At 38.8% G+C, this 23,850-nt stretch overlaps 1 protein-coding gene across 1 annotated transcript in view; it reads right to left on the reverse strand.

Moving 5' to 3' along the window:
* prr36b (proline rich 36b) overlaps nt 1-23,850 on the reverse strand; it is a 44,889-nt gene that overhangs the window by 9,325 nt on the left and 11,714 nt on the right. The window contains exons 2-3 of the mRNA XM_067456108.1: nt 11,336-12,012; nt 9,269-9,362 (exon numbers count right to left, since the gene is read on the reverse strand). Coding sequence (XP_067312209.1) covers nt 9,269-9,362; nt 11,336-11,915 — 674 coding nt within the window. The 5' untranslated portion in view covers nt 11,916-12,012. The remainder of the gene's footprint in view (nt 1-9,268; nt 9,363-11,335; nt 12,013-23,850) is intronic.

Genomic DNA, 23,850 nt, shown 5'->3' on the forward strand with positions numbered 1-23,850 from the left:
AGCAGTAGCAAGCAAAAGGTTTTGCACGTCAGACTAGTGTAACGTTATACAGAGAACAGCAATGGAGTCCGTTAGTGCATTTGAATGACGAAGCACGCGATCGTGACGTTTACTGATGTTTACTCACGCGACGGTAGCCAACAGCAGAGACATTTGAAGCAGTTTTACTCACCGGCTGCTTCCAAAGCAGGACCGAACCTTTATCGCTGGGACCGCTCCGTCAAAAACACACTTCTTTGGTATGATTTGGTGAAGTCCTGTGACAGCAGTGACCGTGGAAATCCACTTTGCGACGCGACTGAAGCGATGTTGTGAAGCTTCCCGTCATTTCTGCGTTCAAATCGGTTCAAATGCAGCGCTGCCTTCCCGGAATGCTGTGCTGAAGCGTTGAAGTCGCTCGACGTCACCCATAGGAATAAAGTGGAGCGCGGCGTGACCATTGGGCGCGTCAGAGGTGTTCACGGACGACTGGATCTGCACCTGAGAGTGTTTATGGGCGTGCATTTCCTCTCTCGCTCTAGTCACGCGCGCGCACCCTACCGGGAGAAGAGCCCGTACGGCCCATACAAGGACCTTCCGCTCTATTAACGTCAAGTCGACCCATACTCGAAAAAAACTCTCCGAAACTTGTGAGAAACCGGAAGGAGTATTTTTAACACAGAAATACTCCATCAAACGTCCAACATTAGTTTTTGAAACTTTGTCTATGTTTAGGATGGGAATCCAAGTCTTTAACAGTGTAAAAAGCTCAGTATGCATGAAACAGTATTTCACCCCCCCTTTAAAGCAGCTTAAAATGTTATTTGGTGCTATATAGTACCTTAACCACCCCAAAGAACCACTAAAATAATGCTGAAGAACCACACAGGGGCTTAACAGGTTCTGTATACGGTAGCGGTGCTATATAGCACCTCAGTCATCCCACAGAGCTGGTGAAGAACCAATGAAAGAAACCAGATTTGGTGCTATACAGCACTTAAAGGTATAGTTCACCCAAAACTAAATATATTTACATAAATGCCTCATTAATGCCTGCGTGGATCAATATCGCGGAACGGTCGAATGAGGAATCTTTTGTAATGAATCTATGATCGCGACAGGTTTTTGACCTTACTTGACGGAAGTAATGGCATTGGGAATACTAGATGAGATTCATCGGCTATAAAATAACACAAATACTGTTGTGCTTTTGGCAGAAAGCGATCGTTTCGTGTCTTAAGACATCAATGTGTCGCCTCGAGCCGCAGGGTTTAATATGGATTTGTTTGTGTGTGTGTTTTACTCTCATAGAAATACTCCCCATTGACATGCATTATACGAGCAACGGCTGGAGTTAAAAATCTTCATTTGTGTTCTCCTGAAGAAACACACACACCAACATCTCGGATGCCCTGGGAGTCAGCAGATAAACATCACACTCTCATTTTTGGGTGTACTATCCCTTTAAAGACGTTCCCATATTATGAGACAAAGAAACTAGTTTTAGTTTTAGTACTATATAGCACCAATTTATTGTGTGTACAGTGTACAGATTTGAAATTACATGAAATTCAATCAATGATCATAATTTGTCATGTTGGTGGGAACAATATACTTTAAGGCTTTCAAAATTTGAGAAAACAAACTATTCAGAAAATAATAATCCGCAGCAGGCCACAGCGTCGCACAGCTAGTCTGAATAGTGAAGACAAATGTGCATGTCCCGAAAACAGCTCTGTCAAACTGCAGGAGTGGGGCAGCAGTGAACACGCACAGCCTAGAAATATGCAGCAATCTGACAAGCGAAGAACACGTAAGCGCTGCAGCAAACTCAGAATCACTGAAGTGTTGTAAAGCATCCATCAAGTTGGCTGTCGGGCACTCAGACTCACGCACGCTCCATTTAGAGATTGGGTGCAGTGGCTGCAATAAAACATCTCTCTGGAGGACTAAACTCTAATGAACGAGAGCGAGAGAGACAAAGAGATACAGAACGAGAGACAATTATTTATGAGACGTGACTCCAATGGTTTAGCACCAGACGCACCCTTTACCGACTACCAACTTTTACGTCAGTATGACATCATCATCATCATCATCATTAGGAAAGAGCTCATCCATTAGGGTTGCGCCATGACATCAATCAAAATGAGTCATATTTCTGGCCAGTTCCTTCATGTCTGCACCACACTAAATGCCGTTAGCATGACTTGCATTCGTCTTTGCACTGCATTTATCGAGCAACGCTGTAGATTCACTTGAGCATGACCCCTTAAAACTACAGTTTTTTTTGTGTGTTGAAATACCAGAATGAAAAGTGTAAACATTGCTCTATTTAGTTCAGCAGTCCAGCAGCAATAAACAGTTCATTATTTTCATCGTTATGGTCATCATTATCGTTATCGTTACAGTTATTGTTTCAGTTACAGTTATCATTATAGTCATTGTTAGTTATAGTTTTACAGTTACAGTTATCATTATAGTCATTATTACAGTTATAGTTATCGTTATCATTACAGTTATAGTTATCATTATAGTTATCATTATAATCATCGTTACCATTATAGTTATCGTTATCGCTACAGTTATAGTTATCACTACAATTATCGTTACATTTATCATTAAAGTTATCATTATAGTCACCACCGTTATAGTTATAGCTATCGTTACAGTTATCATTATAGTTATCATTATAGTCATTGTTATAGTCATCATTACAGTTATCATAGTCATCGTTACAATTATCCACAACTTTCCAGCAAGCCTTAGTGGGCGTCGCCATGACACTCGATACTTCCGGTTGACGGTATCTCAGTTCCGGTTCAGCACACATAACAGTTATGCTGCGTTCACACCACGCGAGTGACCCGAATAAATAGCGCTATACGCGCAAACTTGGACGCGTGAACATTTTGAATCCATTCGCTTCATTCACTACACAACAGACGCGAATTTGCGTCATGGGAGGGGCTTCTGCCAGGCAGCGGCAGTCGTCAGAAGGACGAGCCGAGTTAAGGCTGCTCTCGCCGGGGTTAATGAGTGCCGCTGAGCGCCTGGACCTCCGAAACCTTTGCTTCGATAAACCATGCAACATAAACGGACCCGTTTGACATGTTGCCTAGCACCCTACGCACTCCATTCAATGCCCAACGAGCTTCAGATAAACTCAAGAATTGTGATGTAGAAGTAATATTTATATTTTAATATTTGTAATTGTTGAAATCATGTCATGTCTTTTTTTTAATCAACATGAAAATAGATGCATGAACTTCAATTAATTTAAGTGCATTAAAAATTAACATTTCATTGCTGTAAATATAATTATTGAGTTTATAAATTAGTTTAACCTATTTAAAATACTGCAGTACAACTGTATAATTTTTTGCAAGGGGTATGTTTATTGTTTTCAATAATTTACAGATTTAATATGTAGCAAGACCTCTCTAACAGCCTAACGTTACTATCCAAACAGAGACCTGCACTCCTGCGGGACCCAGCACAACCGAGTGCGGCGCGGGATCATATTTGATGGGTGAATGCGGATGCGGGCGGCAAGATATTATTGTGTGCGTGTCGCGGGAAAATAAAATAATTTTGCGGGACTCCCGCAAAGTGGAAATATCTAACAAAATAAATAACTAGAAACAAATAAACCTTTATTTATAATAAAATAAAATCGATTTACAGGCGCATGGACGGAAGGTAACTCTTGCGTGGTTCATAGGAACAGCCAAGCCGGCCTAACATTACCACACAGTGGCAAAAACCGCATAACTCTGGTGATTCGCTTAGTGCCACAGATATTAGTAAGTTCTTGTCAGATAGTCAGATCCATGCGACCACCTGGGACATGTGATCATTTTGCCTGAAGCGTTGTTATAAAAGTCTACTCCTGAATCCTGATAATACAACCAAGTGTTTAGCTGATAACAGTACAGACTAACGTAAACCGGAAGTTCGTTACCGGCGTGTTCTATGTTGCCATAGCGATCATGGGAAAGGTCAGAGTTCGGAAAAGTTGTGGATAGTTATCATTACAGTTATAGTTACAGTTATCATAAAGTTATCACTATAGTCATCGTTACATTTATCATTGTAGTCGTCATTAAAGTCATCGTTACAGTTATCATAGTCATCGTTACAGTTATAGTAATCGTTACAGTTATCATAGTCATCGTTACAGTTATAGTCATCGTTACAGTTATCATAGTCATCGTTACAGTTATCATAGTCATCGTTACAGTTAGTCATCGTTACAGTTATCATAGTCATCGTTACAGTTATAGTCATCGTTACAGTTATCATAGTCATCGTTACAGTTATCATAGTCATCGTTACAGTTATCATAGTCATCGTTACAGTTATAGTCATCGTTACAGTTATCATAGTCATCGTTACAGTTATCATAGTCATCGTTACAGTTAGTCATCGTTACAGTTATCATAGTCATCGTTACAGTTATAGTCATCGTTACAGTTATCATAGTCATCGTTACAGTTATCATAGTCATCGTTACAGTTATCATAGTCATCGTTACAGTTATCATAGTCATCGTTACAGTTATCATAGTCATCGTTACAGTTATCATAGTCATCGTTACAGTTATAGTCATTGTTACTGTTATAGTCATCGTTACAGTTATCATAGTCATCGTTACAGTTATAGTCATCGTTACAGTTATCATAGTCATCGTTACAGTTATAGTCATCGTTACAGTTATAGTCATCGTTACAGTTATCATAGTCATCGTTACAGTTATAATCATCGTTACAGTTATAGTCATCGTTACAGTTATAGTCATCGTTACAGTTATCAAAGTCATCGTTACAGTTATCATAGTCATCGTTACAGTTATCATAGTCATCGTTACAGTTATAATCATCGTTACAGTTATCATAGTCATTGTTACAGTTATAGTCATCGTTACAGTTATAGTCATCGTTACAGTTATCATAGTCATCGTTACAGTTATCATAGTCATCGTTACAGTTATAATCATCGTTACAGTTATCATAGTCATCGTTACAGTTATCATAGTCATCGTTACAGTTATAATCATCGTTACAGTTATCATAGTCATCGTTACAGTTATAGTCATCGTTACAGTTATAGTCATCGTTACAGTTATCATAGTCATCGTTACAGTTATCATAGTCATCGTTACAGTTATAGTCATCGTTACAGTTATAGTCATCGTTAAAGTTATCATAGTCATCGTTACAGTTATAGTCATCGTTACAGTTATCATAGTCATCGTTACAGTTATAGTCATCGTTACAGTTATCATAGTCATCGTTACAGTTATCATAGTCATCGTTACAGTTATAGTCATCGTTACAGTTATCATAGTCATTGTTACAGTTATAGTCATAGTCATCGTTACAGTTATAGTCATAGTCATCGTTACAGTTATAGTCATCGTTACAGTTATCATAGTCATCGTTACAGTTATAGTCATCGTTACAGTTATAGTCATCGTTACAGTTATCATAGTCATCGTTACAGTTATAGTCATCGTTACAGTTATCATAGTCATCGTTACAGTTATCATAGTCATCGTTACAGTTATAGTCATCGTTACAGTTATAGTCATCGTTACAGTTATAGTCATCGTTACAGGTTACAGTTATAGTCATCGTTACAGTTATCATAGTCATTGTTACAGTTATCATAGTCATCGTTACAGTTATAGTCATCGTTACAGTTATCATTGTAGTCATCATTACAGTTATAGTTATCGTTACAGTTATAGTCATCGTTACAGTTATAGTCATCGTTACAGTTATCATAGTCATCGTTACAGTTATAGTCATCGTTACAGTTATCATAGTCATCGTTATAGTTATCGCTACAGTTAGCGTTACAGTTATCATTGTAGTCATCTTTACAGTTATAGTTATCGTTACAGTTATAGTTATCGTTACAGTTATCATAGTCATCCTTACAGTTATAGTTATCGTTACAGTTATAGTTATCGTTACAGTTATCATAGTCATCGTTACAGTTATAGTCATCATTACAGTTATAGTCATCGTTACAGTTATAGTCATCGTTACAGTTATAGTCATCGTTACATTTATAGTCATCGTTACAGTTATCATAGTCATCGTTACAGTTATAATCATCGTTACAGTTATCATAGTCATCGTTACAGTTATCATAGTCATCGTTACAGTTATAATCATCGTTACAGTTATCATAGTCATCGTTACAGTTATCATAGTCATCCTTACAGTTATAGTCATCGTTACAGTTATCATAGTCATCGTTACAGTTATCATAGTCACCGTTACAGTTATAGTCATCGTTACAGTTATAGTCATCGTTACAGTTATCATTGTAGTCATCATTACAGTTATAGTTATCGTTACAGTTATAGTCATCGTTACAGTTATAGTCATCGTTACAGTTATCATAGTCATCGTTACAGTTATAGTCATCGTTACAGTTATCATAGTCATCGTTATAGTTATCGCTACAGTTAGCGTTACAGTTATCATTGTAGTCATCCTTACAGTTATAGTTATCGTTACAGTTATAGTTATCGTTACAGTTATAGTTATCGTTACAGTTATCATAGTCATCCTTACAGTTATAGTTATCGTTACAGTTATAGTTATCGTTACAGTTATCATAGTCATCGTTACAGTTATAGTCATCATTACAGTTATAGTCATCGTTACAGTTATAGTCATCGTTACAGTTATAGTCATCGTTACATTTATAGTCATCGTTACAGTTATAGTCATCGCTACAGTTATAGTCATCGTTACAGTTATAGTCATCGTTACAGTTATAGTCATCGCTACAGTTATCATAGTCATTGTTACAGTTATAGTCATCGTTACAGTTATAGTCATCGTTACAGTTATAGTCATCGTTACAGTTATAGTCATCGTTACAGTTATCATAGTCATCGTTATAGTTATCGCTACAGTTAGCGTTACAGTTATCATTGTAGTCATCATTACAGTTATAGTTATCGTTACAGTTATAGTTATCGTTACAGTTATTATAGTCATCGTTACAGTTATAGTCATCGTTACAGTTATCATAGTCATCGTTTTAGTTATCGCTACAGTTAGCGTTACAGTTATCATTGTAGTCATCATTACAGTTATAGTTATCGTTACAGTTATAGTTATCGTTACAGTTATCATTATAGTCATTGTTACAGTTATCATTATAGTCATTGTTACAGTTTTCATTATAGTTATTGTTACAGTTATCATTATAGTCATTGTTACAGTTATCATTATAGTCATCATTACAGTTCTCATCATAGTCATCATTATAGTTATCGTTACAGTTATCATCAGTCATCATTACAGTTATCATTATAGTCATTGTTATAGTTATAGTCATCGTTGCAGTTATTATTATAGTCATTGTTACAGTTATCATTATAGTCATTGTTACAGTTATACTAATCGTTGCAGTTATTATTATAATCATCATTACAGTTATAATTATTGTTACAGTTAATGAAATTGGAAAATGGTTTGGAAAACCTTTTCGAAAACAAGCATCATTTTTGCAATTTAGTTTGATGCTTCTAGTAGAAAATGCAATCCTACATAATTTATGTAGCAATGTAAAGGTTTTAAGTGGGAAGCATACACCATTAATGCCAACGGGCATGTTTTATTTAAAATCCAGTAGGGACAGTAGATGCAGAATTCCCTGTACACCTCTACTGCTAAAGACGGATATGCACACTACACGAATACTCTTAACACACACACACACACACACACACACACACGGACAAATGCAAAGAAAAAATGTACTGCAGCCAAAACTGAGTCATATGTTACTGGACTGTGAAACAAATGTTAAACTACAATGAAGACACTGCCCCCACCCCCGCTGCTCAACTGTGCACATTTCATCTTCCTTGGCCCGAGGTAGCATTAAATATGTGTTTGGTCGAAGATGCCCACAGGGTCAAAATAACGATAAAAACACAAACTCTTGCATTAATTGGACAACAAGAGGCCTTTCCCCCGTCCGTTTAGTGTTGAGTTTACAATCATAATGAGGCATGGGCTCAAGGTGGATTCCCCAGATTATCTTTCCTAAGCCCAGTGCTGGAATATACTGCAGTGCTAATAGTGTCCATTGTCTTTCCTTTTCAAGCAGCATGTGATGTAATCTGTTTGAGACAGCAGCTTTCTTACTCTAAACACCATTAATCTTGAAATAAACTTCCTGTTCAGCTGTATGACGTTGGAGGAGAGATGCTACATGTCATGGCAGAGCTCTGACTTTTTATAGTATGGCTCGGAATATCTTAGATCAAATTAATCATACAAATTGTAAACATTTTTTTAAAAATCTTTTTGTCTTTTGTTGTCATCTTTGCTAGGTTACTCATAAAAAAGCTTGCTTAATGATTCAAGACTTCGAACTACCTAGAGCAGAGATGAATTATAGAGCTGCTTGGAACAAGAGCCTAAAACCTTCAGAAGAGAACTTTGACAGACCCGATTATGTCCTTTTTCCTTACTGGAAAAAAGTAAGTCCAGTCCTTTTTAAGCACTGGTAAAACACACTACACGTTTATTCGAAGAGCTCAAGGAAAGAAGTTAATCAATGTCTGTCAAAAGCTAAAGAGATCTGCAAAAGTGTATGTTTGCAGGACCAAGTATCACATTACAAATGTTCACGTTGCAAAAAAAAAGTAACACAAATATTTTCCCTCACCCACACATAACGTCATGAGTCTGAGCTCCTTTACAGGCCTCAGGATGGCCCTCATTGCCTCTATAAACAAGTAACAAAAAACTCCTTCACTGTTCATGGCTGTCTGCAGGCATCTCAAAACAGATCCTGTGAGCTCCATGTTGTGATTCCCAGCGTGACTCAGATTGTCTCCTAACATCTTTCTGGATCTGTCCTGGATATCTGCATTATATCAGCATCTCATTGTGTGAAACTACTGGGGGGCTGTTCTGTGGAGACTTTTTGAACTGGGGAGAGTCTAAACTTTCTCTTAATGATGAGAGTTCCCCCTCATGGTGTTTTATTTGGCACTTGAGAACTGTGTCCAGTTAATTTCCAAGGAAATGAAATTCTTTCCTGTTCAGACTTAGAATTGATGCCTAATGCTTTAAGTATTCAGTGAATGAAGAGTAGGGATTGTCTCAGAGAGATATGGATTACAGCGCGAGGCTGTATGAGCAATGCCTGAAGGACTTTCTGAAGAGAATGAGCTACTGCAATGGCCCACATTGCAGAATTCTTATCAACAACCCTTGTCTGGGAGCTTAACCAATGAGACGCCTACCTGTTTGTCTTGGCGACAGGTGTCGTATCAGGTTTAGGAGAGCCAGTGGTGCTGGTCTTGGTGGTGGATGCAGTGGTGGGCCTTGAAGTTGGAGCTAGGTTGAAAGATGATGGTATGGGTGTTTAATAACATTGAACAACCAGAAAAATACAGACCATTACATATTCAAGTTCATTTGAAATGTGATAATGTGCTTTCTTGAAAAAAAAACCCCACTTCAACCACACTTCTGGAGAGCTAGTCCTGCTGATTATAAACACACCTGAGCCAGCTAATCATAGTTTTGAAGGTTACCTGAAAATTACAGGCAGGTATGTTGGAACAGGGCTGGAAATTAAGTTGGCAGGACTCCAGAACTATGTTCAAAATGGGGGACCATTACCCTCATTCATTATTCCCTACATTACTCCACTATTATAGACCACTTGAAGGAGTGAACTAGTGAGTGAATTCAGATGCTAAGTGCCCTGGAAGAGCTGCTGCTTTTGTATAGTTATGCTTGCTGTTTAATACTGGCAGCTCCTAGACTGGGTAAACCTGATCTGCTGGCGATTTGATTTCACCCTGCAACTCAGTCTGGAAACCTGTACATTCATTTCTACTGCTTCTGTTACTGGTGCCTGCATGCCTCTTGTGGTCTGATTGGTTGAAGGACTATCCAATTGCATTCAGAGTCATTTGAACTATGTTCGTTGATCACACCTCTTGTGGTCTGATTGGTTGAAGGACTATCCAATAGCATACAGAGTCATTTGAACTATGTTCGTTGATCACGCCTCTTGTGGTCTGATTGATCGAAGGACTATCCAATAGCATTCAGAGTCATTTGAACTTTGCCCGTTGATCACGCCTCTTGTGCAGTAGAAAATACAGAGCAGACTCCCCAGACTAATGTTCAATTTTAAATTGAGCTTGGTCTGGTGTTATCAAGACAAGGCAGCTCCAGTAGTAGAGAAAAGATTTATCTTGAACTCTGTCATCAAAACTCGATAACATCCCCTATGGTTTCAGACACCATTACAAATGTCTGTCCGCTCAAACAGTGGCCTATTTCAGGGTATAGAGCAGGGGTGGGCACTTCCAGTCCTGGAGGGCCACTGTCCTACAGAGTTTAGCTCCAGCCCTGCTAAAACATACATGTCTGTAGCCTTCTAGTAATCCTTAAAGGCCCACTGAAATCAAAATTGAAGTTTATTAGCTTTTAGTATGACTGTGTTAGCCTTAAAGTTATGAATAAGCTGGTGTTCCAGGATAATGACAAAATTTGCATTTAGGAGATATAAGCATTCAAAACTTACAGTCTCTCACTTCCGATAAAATGAATCACAGATTTGGACATCATCGCAGAATTCACCTTCATATCAAATCTTCTGTCCAATCAAATGCTCTCTAGAATCTAAAGCCCGCCCCCTACACTGCTGAAGCTGCGGCTGAAATCGGTCAGTTGTTAACACACATTTATTAATTTCTACATGGTGAAAGGCACATAGCACACTATATATGCGATAGGAAACTATATGCTTTCTGTCGAGGTGAATGAAGTCTGGTTTCACGTTAGTTTTACGCACCGCAGAAGCACACACCCACACCAACGGCTCTGGTCTAAAGTTAGACTACAGACAGGAGAGCGCAGCGCGGATCATATGCGCGAGCCAGCACAGACAACAAAACATATCGACCCATTTGAATTCTGCACAGAATGCTACATTTCAAAGCGATATGGAGGAGATTATGATGATAAACAGTTAGAGGAAACTGGCTTTACCAAACAGAAAGGCTCTAGTCAAACTGTATTATTGAAACGCTATTGGCTGTTTCAAAAAATGGGAGGAGCGTTCAAGTGTGTTTCGATTAAGGTTGGAGCTAAACTTCAGGACTGGAAATCTAGGCCCTAGATAGACACTGATTAGCTGGATCAGGTGCGTTTTATCAGGGTTGGAGCTAAACTCTGAAGAACTGGAAGTGATTTCAGACACAGCGCAGCTCTCCAGGAGAAGGGTTGGACACACCTGGCCTTCATTGAAATCATGCTGTTATCAATAAACTCATGTGATTATTTTGACTTACCTGTTGGTTTTGGTTTAGATTTCAGACCATTAGTTGGTGCAGCAGGGGCTTTCTTGATTGGCTGCGCTGTCCCTGTTGTCTTCACCCCATTGGCTGGAGCACTGGCCGGTCTCGCTGTCCCCATTGGCTTCTTCTCAGCCACCTTGGTTGGGGTCTTGGTTGTGGGTGCAGCAGTGGAGCCAACTGGTTTTTTAGAGGCAGCAGTGGTTGAACTTTTCTTCTCCAGGCCTCCTGTCGTGGTCTTTTTGGTGACGCCATTAGCTTGCGACTTCTGTGCACCGTTTGTTAGGCGGCTTTGACCAGTGGTGGGACGGGAGCTGGTCGTGGATGCCTTGGTGCCAGCAGTGGGTGTCTTTGTTTTGGCAGGAGCCTTTGTCTTAGCTTTGGGGTCTGCAGGCTTGTCCTTTCCAGTCTTATTGGTTGCAGAAAGTGCCTCTGTTGGCTGTGGTTCACCTTCTGTTTGCATTGTGGGCGAAGCCTGGTCCTGAGCTTCACCCACTGGTGCCACCTCGATCACAGGACCTGCATTTAACGCTTCCATTGGCTCCATTGTTGAAGCGTCAACACCATCCGGTTTCATCTTGTCCTAGTCCTGGAGGTCCGTCTCAGCAGAAGAGAAATCAGGAACCCAGGACACTATTTTGGAGTCTACTGATATCAGATGGCCTAAGACTGACCTGAAAACAAAAGAAACAAAAGAGTTATAGTCTAATTTGAGACCTGAGACAATAAAAAACAAGTCTGAGCAAGACAGAAGTCTGTACACCCTCTCACTGAGAGAGAACAATCAGATAAAGAATGAGGTTTGGATAACATGCAAATGCTCGAAGAAACCGCTTAAGAAAGAGATTAGGAATGAAGTAAAGAGCCTGCTGTGCCGAGGGAAAACAACAAGTGATTCAGAGCTTGTGGATCTGTTTAAACTGTAACCAAACTGAATTAAATCCACACAAGATGATGTTTCCAGCTATTAGGAGCGATGGCTGGCATACGTTTACAGCTGTCTTTAATACAGTTTTACATTTGGAAAGACATCTATCAAAAGATCATATTGGTGCTACTTTTTTGTGTAAAAAATATCTGGGGTTTTAAAACCCTTTGGGGGAATTTCTAATTGCTTACTACTAGCAAAGCAGCAATGCCAGATGCATTACCCACAATGCCTTGCTGAAGCAGATGTTGTTTGCATGATTTAAGAGCAGCGGCTCCACAGCAAAGTTCATCCAGTGGAAGAGGCCAACGAGAGGAAGTGGCTTGGCTCAAGGGAGCATGGGAAAAATAATAACTAAGTAAGAGTAACACTGAAAACACACACTCATAAAGCAGACATGAGTGTCACCGGACACCTCGCCCTCATTATATCCCAGATTGCCAGAATCTCCCAGTTTCTTTCTGAGGTCGACATTCATTCCTCCACCCCTCGGACTCATTCTGCCCATTACAAAATCTCCTCAGTTAGTCCTCACACAGATGGTCCAGGCAGCTGAGCATCCCAAATGAGATAAACTTGGGGGAGGGGAACAGAGAGAGTGATGGAAAAGAGAGAGAAAGCCCCAGGGGGAAAAACGCATTTCATAAATGCTGCCAGATATGAGAAAATAGAGATATATTATGTCTCAGACAGAGATCTATCTATGGCCATCAAGTGCTAATAGGAATTGAGCACTTGATGACATTAACAATGACCACATTGACTTGAGAACAACTGTTCACATGGGAAATGAACAATAGTAGACATCAGATCATTCGCTTTGTTCCAAAACAGGGACTTAAATTGTTACAATGATGCATGTTCTTCTTGGTTTGATTCACTGCAATAATGAACATGCTTAGAATCAGACATTGCTGCTTTTTACAAACCCCATTTCCAATGATGAATAAAGTTTGCTTCCTTCGTTGCTTTCTTACCAAAAGTAAACCAGTACAGTATTCATTTTTAATCAGGCTGGGAGAACCTTGTTCAGGCTATCTCTGACTGATTATTTTTGTGCAGATTTGAACGCAATTGCCATGTTCGAAGATGCCTAAATGAACCCAAGCAATCCAGGTATGAAAACGCCTTTACATGAGGAAGAATCTAGCCTGACAAACCAGACCCACATCAAGATGTTTGTTGGCAGCTCAATCCGAGGGGCGGATAAACGGTTGTCTTTCAAACGCCCTCTGCACGCGATAGAATAGCGCTACAACCAACCAGAGCAACGTGAAGTGGAGCTGATCGATTAAACGTTCGCTGTATCCAGCGGGCAAAACTCTGAACACATCTTCCCTTCTTAAGAATGACTTCAGTGCCGTTCTTTGTTCTTTTCCCAGAGAAAAGCTTAACTCCAAGTCTTCCAGAGTCGCGGTCAAAGCTGATTCGAAAGACCGCCGTTCTCCAGCTTCTGTGTTTACTAGAAGCACGCAAACGCAACTCTGCCGCCACTTTGTTAAGCCCCGCCCACCGACTCTATACACAATGTGATTGGCCCGACCAGAGTTTGGCGTTTACAGCTCAGAGGGTATTGAGAGTTTCTAGACGACACTCGCGGCAGATTAGATTTGCTGCCGCTAGGGTGTGTCTAGATTTCTAGGCTAGGCAGAATCTGTTGCTCCAGCCAAAATAGTACATGCACACATTTTCAAAAAAATGCTACGTTTTACAATACATAATTGCAAAAAGTAACTATATAGTCGTATTAAATAATGCATTAGTTTGTAATAAAGAACATCAAAGATGTTAGCTTTTTAAACAAACTCAACTTTAGCTTTAGGGCTGTTTTCTCTGATGAAAAACACCTCCTCTAGATCACGTCTCTCTATTTTAATATTGCTCATAAATACAGGCTTTGTTGTATCCGCTCTACCCCTTCCGACTGTTTTTGTTCTCTTGCTATTGATCCAGTTTGGCATGATAGATGTGAATCAGCCTGAGAACGTCAGGTGGTGGAGGGCTGAAGAGATTAGAGGAGTGAAAAAGCCTCCTTCTGAGAGGACAACACACTCGCCATCACATGCCCTTATGACCTTAATGATCCTGCTGAGGGATATAGACCGCTTCCTCTGCATGTAAACAATAGTGACTCAGGGGGTCAGAAGCCTGTGGTGTCCATCTAATTCTGGGGGGAGGATCTGACTTCTTCTGACTTCTGATGACCTACAAAGTGACTGATTTTAAGTAAGAAAAAATGTAAATTGATAAAAATTAGGGCTGTTAAAATAATCGTGTTTATGCAAAGTTCGCAGCTCGCATTTTCTGTTTGATCCGTGACCAAGCCCGTAGTTGGAGAAATCAAGATCAGCCTTACACATTAAGGAAACAAGTGACGTTATATATCCTACATAAGCTACCATTTTTTTCTGTTTAACTTTTATAAGACTCCAGGTGGAAATAAAAGAAAAGGGCGTTTTTACACTGAGCACATTTGCTGCAGTCCAAGCGCGATAGGTATCGGTTTCCCCCGCAGCGCTGAGCAGCTTTATTCTCTTGAACCCATCCTACATAATCACAAACATCCACAGGGTATGCTAGAAAACAGAACGCGGGTCAATATATTGGATGAAGGGGGCTTTTGTTGCATGCTTGTAAAGGGACTCTGAGGAGATGCGCGAATACACTGCAAGCTAGGCTTAACTTAAAGTTAGGCTTAAGAGACATGAACAAATTCTTTGATAAACATCTATAACCTTTGATACATGTCTAATCTTCATGCTCTGAGTATGGTTTCACTAATAATAAACGCACATTTGCATAAAGCATACATATTTGTCCATAACCATATTGATTAGAGTATTAAAAACTTGAAAAAATATAAATGTAAGATTTACAACTGATAAAAATGTGCGATTAAGTTGTGATTAATCGTGAGTTAACTCATGACAATCGTGTGATTAATCATGATTAAATATTTTAATCAATTGAGAGCCCTTATAAAATATATATATATATATATAGTATATAATCTCTTATCACCCCTTAATTAATCTGTTTTTTTATTGACGAACATACAGTTACGGAAAGTTGTGATTAATCGCGATTTAACTCTCGACAATCATGCGATTTATCACGATTAAATATTTTAATCGATTGACAGCCCTTATAAAACTATATATAGTATATAATCTCTTATCATCCCTTAATTAATCTGTTTTTTACAGAGTTACTGAAAGGTCTGGAATCACAAAATGAATTATGGTAAATGTATCAGTACTCCCATATTGTATTTAAAAACAACCAGCTTTGTCATTATTACTGCAGAAATACCCCAAATAATTTAAAGAGGGTTGGGGGGGGGGGGGGGGGGGGGAAATCTACAAACCTAATATGTAACAAAATCTTGGATATAATCACAATGTCACTTAAAATTGGAAGCACGGAAGGACCAGAAAAGGTAAAAGTGGTGGCATTGTGACCTTACACACATAAGACCCATCGTACCTACAGACCTTCTTACCCACAAACCCTCTTACCAGTACTCCGTCACTCTCTTCCACATGCTTCATGCTTAATGCCTTATCCAATTATTGTAACCAATCCCTGTGCAGGATCCTAATGCTCCTGAAGGGATGACTCCGCTCTTAACAGCAGCCAGGCTCATCCCCTGGAGACCCAAATATGATGTAAACAAACACCGCGCACACAGACGCGTCGCATACCTTCTAGAAGCAGTATTTTTGGCAGGTCTCCATCCGAGTCTTTTAACTGTCCCGCCGCAGAACTGCAGATCACCCTCATGCTAATCGGGTCATCGCCGCATTGTAACGGCCAAATGCCCTTCGGCCTCTTTATCTGAGGGCGAAGCTCAACACAGCCCTGTACATGCATGCACACCATCTAGCGACCGCATAGCAAAACCTTAGCAACCACCCCCAAGTACCTTAGCAACCACCTGAGTACCCTAGCAACCATAGCAAGACCTTAAAATCCACTCAGAGTACCATAGCAACCACCCTAGCAACCACTCGAGTATATGTGCATAACGTATTGCAACATAGCAACACCCAAGCAACCACCCAAGTGCCCTTGCAACCACATAGCAACACCCTAGTAACCACCCAAGTGCCCTAGCAACCACATAGAAACGCTCTAGCAATAATCCATATTTTTAAACTACTAACTGAAAATCAAACTATCTCAAACTTTTCAAACTATTCCAAATTATTTCAAACTTTCTGGCTATGCTTTTCCGTAACACATTTTTTTTAGGTTCAGTTATCAACTGTTAACTAGTTGCTTATTAGCATGCATATTGCTAGGATATTGGCTGTTTATTAGTGCTTATAAAGCACATATTAATGCCTTATTCTGCATGAACTTATTCTACATCCCTTAATCCTACCCAATACCTAAACTTAAACGCTACAAAAAGTACCCTACTAACCTTACAATCCACTCAGAGTACCATAGCAACCACCCTAGCACCCTAGCAACCACCCTAGCAACCACTTGTGTACGCTAGCAACCACCCAAGCAACAACTCAAGTTCCCTAGCAACAATCCAAGTGCCCTAGCAACCACATAGAACCTCTCCAGCAATAATCCATCTATTTAAACTTCTAACTGAAACTCAAACTATTTCAACTATTTCAAACTTTTCAAACCATTTCAAATTATTTCAAACTTTCTGGCTATGCTTTTTAAAGGCGACTTAAGTTTATCTACAAACTTTTTGTATCTATTATTGTGCTTAAAGGTCCCCTGTGTGCAAATCTGGCTTCTCACAATCGGCTAACCGCTGCGGCACAGCAGGAGCTAACAGGCTAATGCCATCTTAGCTTTAGCCACTCTGGGCCAAACCGACATGTCTAAAAACTGAAGAACAACAAATCAAACAAGCCAGCAAACTGCACAATCTGAAAGGCTCACAATAGGAACTTTTTTTCTCTCTCTCTCCCTCTGATTCGCAATCAATGGAGAGATTGTGCTGGGATGAAGTGCAGATTTGCCCCGCGCTGAGATGCTGCATGGCCTCTGATTTGGCGTTTGGTCAGAGGGCCGACTAATTTGTCATTTGTCACAGTTTAGGATTTCACATATCAAATCTGTCCGGCCAATGCTCCATTGTGCCTCAGCTCAGAAAATACACACAAGATTTATGCATTTCATTTCCATGTATAAAAAATGCTGGGTTAAAAACAACCCAAGTTGGGTTAAAAATGTACAAACCCAAACCCAGACATTGGGTTGTTTGAACCCAGTGAATAGACCTATTTCAAACAAACCAATGTCTGGGTTTGTCCATTTTTAACCCAACTTGGGTTGTTTTTAACCCAGCATTTTTTGAATGTACACAGTTTTAACTAACAAACTAAATGCGATAATATTAGTATGATTTCTGTAATTCTGTAACACTTTCATATTATGTTAACATTTGCTGAACAATACTTCTGAAGCACTTATTAAATGGGTCACACTTTACACTGTACACAAATACTTCAAAAATGGTTGCCTTTAAATTTTGAGTTAATACAATGAACATTTTTGAGAATTTATTTTATTAAAATATTATTAAAAGATTTTGTAAGCTTATTGGGTAATTGTGTGTGTTTTATTTGTGATGACGCAGCCAAATAGTGCTATTTTCATGATTTATCACATTGTATGTGGTTCAGATACAATAATATTTTGAGTTTCTATTTATTAAACAAATTTCCTTCATTGTACCAACTCAAATTTTTTAATTTCAATAAACTCAAAATTTAAAGGCAACCAGGTTACTTACTTTTTTAAGTTAAACCAACAATATTTGTTTACAGTGAATAATGGTCATTAGTTAGCATTAGTTAGCATTGCTAGTAAATTGCTTTATTGAGGGACTGGTGAACTAATTCAGGAGATAGCAATACATGCAATGCCTAACCTTGCTCCAGTAGATGTAGCGCTAGTCTAATACCATCATTTTTAAATGAGCCTCAGCCTACCATTGAGTGTTTATTTTAGTGACTGTTGCTGTTTGACTATTTCCCTGTTATCTAACTAAAAAGGCTATGATGGTTTTCTGTTGCTCGGTTGGGGTCGGATCAGATGGCACAGATGCGAGCTTCTGACGGTCAAAAGGATAGCGTGCTGTAGACTAGCGCTACTCCGCTAACGTTAGGCCTTCACTCAAACTAAACTCGCGATGAAAATAGACCTTAAGTTTACTAATATTAGTCTTGAATTTCCCCAGCTGAAGATAATTATGCTCCACAATGATTTCGTAGATGGACCGTTTTGAGAATACTTCTCTGTAGCGCCTCTTTTGACGACGTCCACTCGCTTTAGCCTCCTCACCCACAGGTTTGGCTGGATATATTTACTTTTTTCTGAAGGAAATCAATACAATCCTACACCTTTTGCTGTATATCCGACGGTGCCGATTGTTTACAAACCTTCTGAAATGCCGTATTTTAACTAATGTTAACTAATGACCATCATGCTAAAGCATTACCATTAAATGTAAATCGTAATAATTACTAATACATTTGTAAAGATCAAATGTTGCAGTGTGCCATATTTTAACCATGTTCTTACTTTTTAACTGGATACATTTAATTGTTTTAATAATGAAGAGATCAAAACTGATAAGCTATTTGAATAAATGCATCCATTTCAATAAAAATGAAATCTTTCCTGTTTTATTTAAATTGACAAAATGCATCACCATTTAGATTATTAGTTAGTTTTGTTAAAAAAATTGTGATTTCTCGATTTTAAGCAATTCTCACTTTTACAAAACAATACCGATCTTAAATCCCAATCGATAAAAAGAATCGATTAGTCATCCTGTGTTCAGCTAATGAATGAAATAAACATTGTAACGCACCACCCATCCAATAAATCGCAATAATCTTTGTGCTTTATTACTATTGATATGAAACAAAGTCTCAGATTTCAAATTACGATTTACGATTTGTACACAAATCAGTTCATTTTTACCTTCAATATTAGTAAGCTAACGTATATCAACTGACTCCCGTAGTTTATAATATAGATTTGTTTTCCTTTTAGACAATTTGCAATGTATTGTACCTGATATATATCTAAAATAATCGATGTTGAATTGAATCGAATCAAATCAAAAATTGAATCGAAAGCTTGTGAATCGAAATCGAATCGAATTATGAAATGTGTGTGAATACCTAGCCCTATTTAAAACTGTGTAATACCAGTCCATGGACTTTTTATATGAAATTAAAATACAAAAATCTTAAATGTAGCCGTTTTTTATTTTGAGTACAGCATCTCCTCTAACCCCCCCCCCCCCCCCCCCCCCCCCCCCACACACACACACACACACACACACCTCGTGCCCTCCGGAGGTTGCAGAAGTTTCCTGTCTTATCAGTCTAAAACAAGGGAACACTGGCTCCATTCAGCAGCACCACAAACAGGGGCTGGCCGGTAAAAGCACAGTTTTCTGGCGGAGGAACAAACGGTCTAAAGGGTAAATGGTTTCAATGAGAATCCGTAATCAAATTCATCCGGAATAAAGCGAGAATAAAACCTCACCTCAAATCTCATATGCTAATCAAATCCATTAAAAGCCACAGCGGTGAGCAATCGAACTGTAAATTGATTTGCAGGGAACATTAGTGGTAAAAAAATCAAATGTATTTAGAAGATAATTGGCATTTAAATTGATAGCTATGCTCACTGTTCATGTTTTTTGGTTCCTCCATCAAATCTGAGCAAAACATCTCGTTCAAATCTTCATATCTGATCATTTTATGACCCTAGGATAAATAAAAAAATTCATTAGACAACAACAAAAAGAGACGTATTTCTCTGAAATGTTACATTTAAGTGTGTATATGAGGCATTATATAATAATTTGATCATTTTATGACCCTTGGCTACACAATAAAATACAAAAATACAAAAATTAGACCAAAAAAAAGACTTAGCTCTCTGATGTTACATTTAACTATGTAAATCAGGCATTATCTAATTAAATTTAAAAAAATGTATTAAAATGAAATGTATTTAGATAATAATTGCTATTTAAATTGATATCTGCTCATGGTTTGTTATATAATAGGTATTAATTCCTCCTTCAAATTTGAGCAAAACACCTTTATGACCATTCATATTTGATCATTTTATGACCCCATAAAATTAAAGATTTATAAAATGAGACAACAAGACTTAAATGTAACATTTCAGCGAACTTGTCAAACTAAGATAAGGCATTATCTAGTTAAATGTGCTCTAATTTGCATACATTTCCAAAGCAGGAATCATTGAAAGCCAGGTTTAAAATCCTTGTTTCATTGTGTCGACGTATTAGAGATAAAGATTGGGTTTTGGGATATCACAAAATGGCCAGAAAAATATATACACTGCACAAAAATGCTCTTCTTATTTAGTAATGTTTTCTCGTTTCTAGTCTAAATATCGAAATATTCTTAAATCAAGATGCATTAACTAGGTGAGTAAAATGTCATAAGATATTTTTTCTTGTTTTCTGGGGAAAAATATCAAAATCAAAGGGAGTTTTTGCTTAAAACAAGCAAAGTGATCTGCCAATGGGGTGAGAGAAATAATCTTATTTCTCTTTGGGACGGAAACAAGAAACAAGATTTGACTTAATTTTTAACAAAACAAGGAAAACTATCTAATGTCGTTTCACTTGTCTAGTAAATGCATCTTGATTTATTTAGATATTTAGACTAGAAACAAGACTAAATGATTACCTTTTTTGCAGTGTATTCACCATGTTTTTCGTAATAAAATGCTAACTGCTGAAATGACTCACAATAAGCGCTCCATTCATCATATAAAGCAAGCCTTCTCTACAGCAGACTCAAGGTGTGACTGAGGCCCGTGTCACAGAACCGCTTTCATGAGTCCATGAATAGTCCATTGGCCGCTGGTGTCCATAACACAAACAAAATTACATAATAGCACTCAAGAGGGGACGGCGTCTTATTCGCATCTGTGTGGAGATACTGGAAGGCTCTCTATAAGCCAATCACATGAGTCTCTGAGCGGCCCTGACTGAGCCCATTATACAGCGCACACACGCCGAGACGAAGCTGGACGGCCCGAGGTGCATTGCAATGAAACAAGTCACCAAAGAAGGGATTGTTGGGGTGGTGAAAAGAGGGCAGAGGCACATGACAGGGCCGCTGCTGTCCAAGCTGACAAAAGGCACTTTACTGCCCCCGCTGCCGAGATCGCAATCATGGCCGACGCATTCCCAAAACACCCTTGGCCGAAGGTTGGGAAGCCGCTCTGTCCAACACACAAAAACAAACACATCGGCCCATTCAACAGGACAATCCGCGCGGAGAGGAAGGCAGTGACGTCAGGCTGTAGGAAACCACTCTGAGACTCCCTCAGGGGAAAACCAACCCAGACTAAACTAGCAGTGATTGAAGACGCTTGAGGCACTATCACCTGGACAGCCTCCAGGTGATGAAGGGGTAATCCCTGTCCCGTAAGGTTTCGGGAACATATGCCGTGCCTGGGAGTCACACTCGACGACTGTCTGAGATGCAGCAGATTAGTGACCTATAAAGACACACGTATAGGCCGTTTGCGCTGGGTGTGTGCTTGCTGTACTCTACGGAGATCCTAAAGCGGGCACTGGGATGGAAAAAGCTGTTGTGTTTGCTCAGCAAAACTATTGAGCTCTCTTGAAAAACTTTTGACTTCCCCCGAGAAACTTTGCATTTGCTCGCTAAACTCTTGCCTCTTCCAAGAAACTTTGCGTTTATACGCGCAAAACTTTCGATTTCTACCAATAAACTTTGCATTCGCTCGCTCTATTTTTGCCTTATTCCAAGAAACATTGGATTTACGTGCAAAACTTCTGACTTCTCCCAAGAAACCAAAGAAACTTTGCATTTATACTCGCAAAATTGTTATCTTTTCCCAAGAAAATTTGCATTTATACAAGCAACATTTTTGCCTTCTCCCAGGAAACTTTGCATTTACCCCAAAACTTTGCGCAACATTTTTGCCTTCTCCCAAGAAACTTGGCGTTTATATGCGCAAAACTTTTGACTTATCACAAGAAACTTTGCATTTGATCGCTAAACACTCTTGCCTCTTCCAAGAAACTTTGCGTTTATATGCACAACACTTTTGACTTCCCCCGAGAAACTTTGCATTCGCTCGCTCTATTTTTGCCTTCTTCCAAGAAACTTTGGATTTACGTGCAAAACTTTTGACTTCTCCCAAGAAACTTTGCCTTTATACTCGCAAAATTGTTAATTTTTCCCAAGAAACTTTGCGTTTACATGCTCAACTTTGATCTTTTCCCAAGAAAATTTGCATTTATACACGCAACATTTTTATCTTCGCCCAGGAAACTTTGCGTTTACCCAAAAACTTTTCCCAAATGTTTTGCCTTCCCCCAAGACCCAAGAAACTTTGCGTTTATAGCAAACTTTGCGATACATTTTTTATTTTTAACTTTGCGTAAAAGTTTTGCAAAAGCAAACTTGACTTCCCCCGAGAAACTTTGCATTCGCTCGCTCTGTTTTTGCCTCCTTCCAAGAAACTTTGGATTTAGGGGCAAAACTTTTGACTTTTCCCAAGAAACCCAAGAAAGTTTGCATTTATACTCGCAAAATTGTTAATTTTTCCCAAGAAACTTTGCGTTTACATGCTCAACTTTGATCTTTTCCCAAAAAAATTTGCATTTATACACGCAACATTTTTGTCTTCTCCCAGGAAACTTTGCGTTTATCCCAAAACTTTCCGCAAATATTTTTGACTTCCCCCGAGAAACTTTGCGTTTGCTCGCAAAACTTTTACCTTCTTCCAAGAAACCTTCTGATTTTTGACCTTTTACCCCAAAACTTTGTGCAACATTTTTGTCTTCTCCCAAGAAACTTTGCGTTTACGCGCAACATTTTTGTCTTCTCCCAAGAAACTTTGCGTTTACGCGCAACATTTTTGTCTTCTCCCAAGAAACTTTGCGTTTACCCAAAAACTTTGCATTTGTATGCGCAACATTTTTGATTTCTCCCAATAAACTTTGCATTTATATGTGCAACATTTTTGTCTTCTCCCAAGAAACTTTGTGTATACGTGCAAAACTTTTGACTTCTCCCAAGAAATTTTTTGACTTCTCCCAAGAAACTTTGCGTTTACCCAAGACAGTTTGCATTTGTACGCGCAAAACTTTTGACTTCTCCCAAGAAAATATGCGTTTATGCGCACAACTTTTATCTTTTCCCAAGAAACTTTATATTAGCTCACAAAAATGTTTTGCGTTTACGCGCACAACTTTTGTATTCCTTGCAAGCAAACAAAAGTTTCTTGGTGGATTGCAAATTTTTGCGAGCCAACTCAAAAGCATTTAAATACAATCTCATATTTTCCATCACCATATCCGCTTAGTTTTAATTGTAGGTTAAATGTACAACACAGCTTTTCATGACTTGACATGCAGAGCGCAGCACAAAATAATATGTTGGGGCTTCATTTTCCAATTATATTTCGCATAATTCTATATAATTGCAAAAAAAAAATGCAGTACTACTTAAAGTTATTTACACATTCATGTGATAAAGAAACATGCATGAATAAAACAAAAAAAGCA

The sequence above is a fragment of the Pseudorasbora parva genome, chromosome 2, assembly GCF_024679245.1.
Source record: "Pseudorasbora parva isolate DD20220531a chromosome 2, ASM2467924v1, whole genome shotgun sequence".
Taxonomy (NCBI): domain Eukaryota; kingdom Metazoa; phylum Chordata; class Actinopteri; order Cypriniformes; family Gobionidae; genus Pseudorasbora; species Pseudorasbora parva.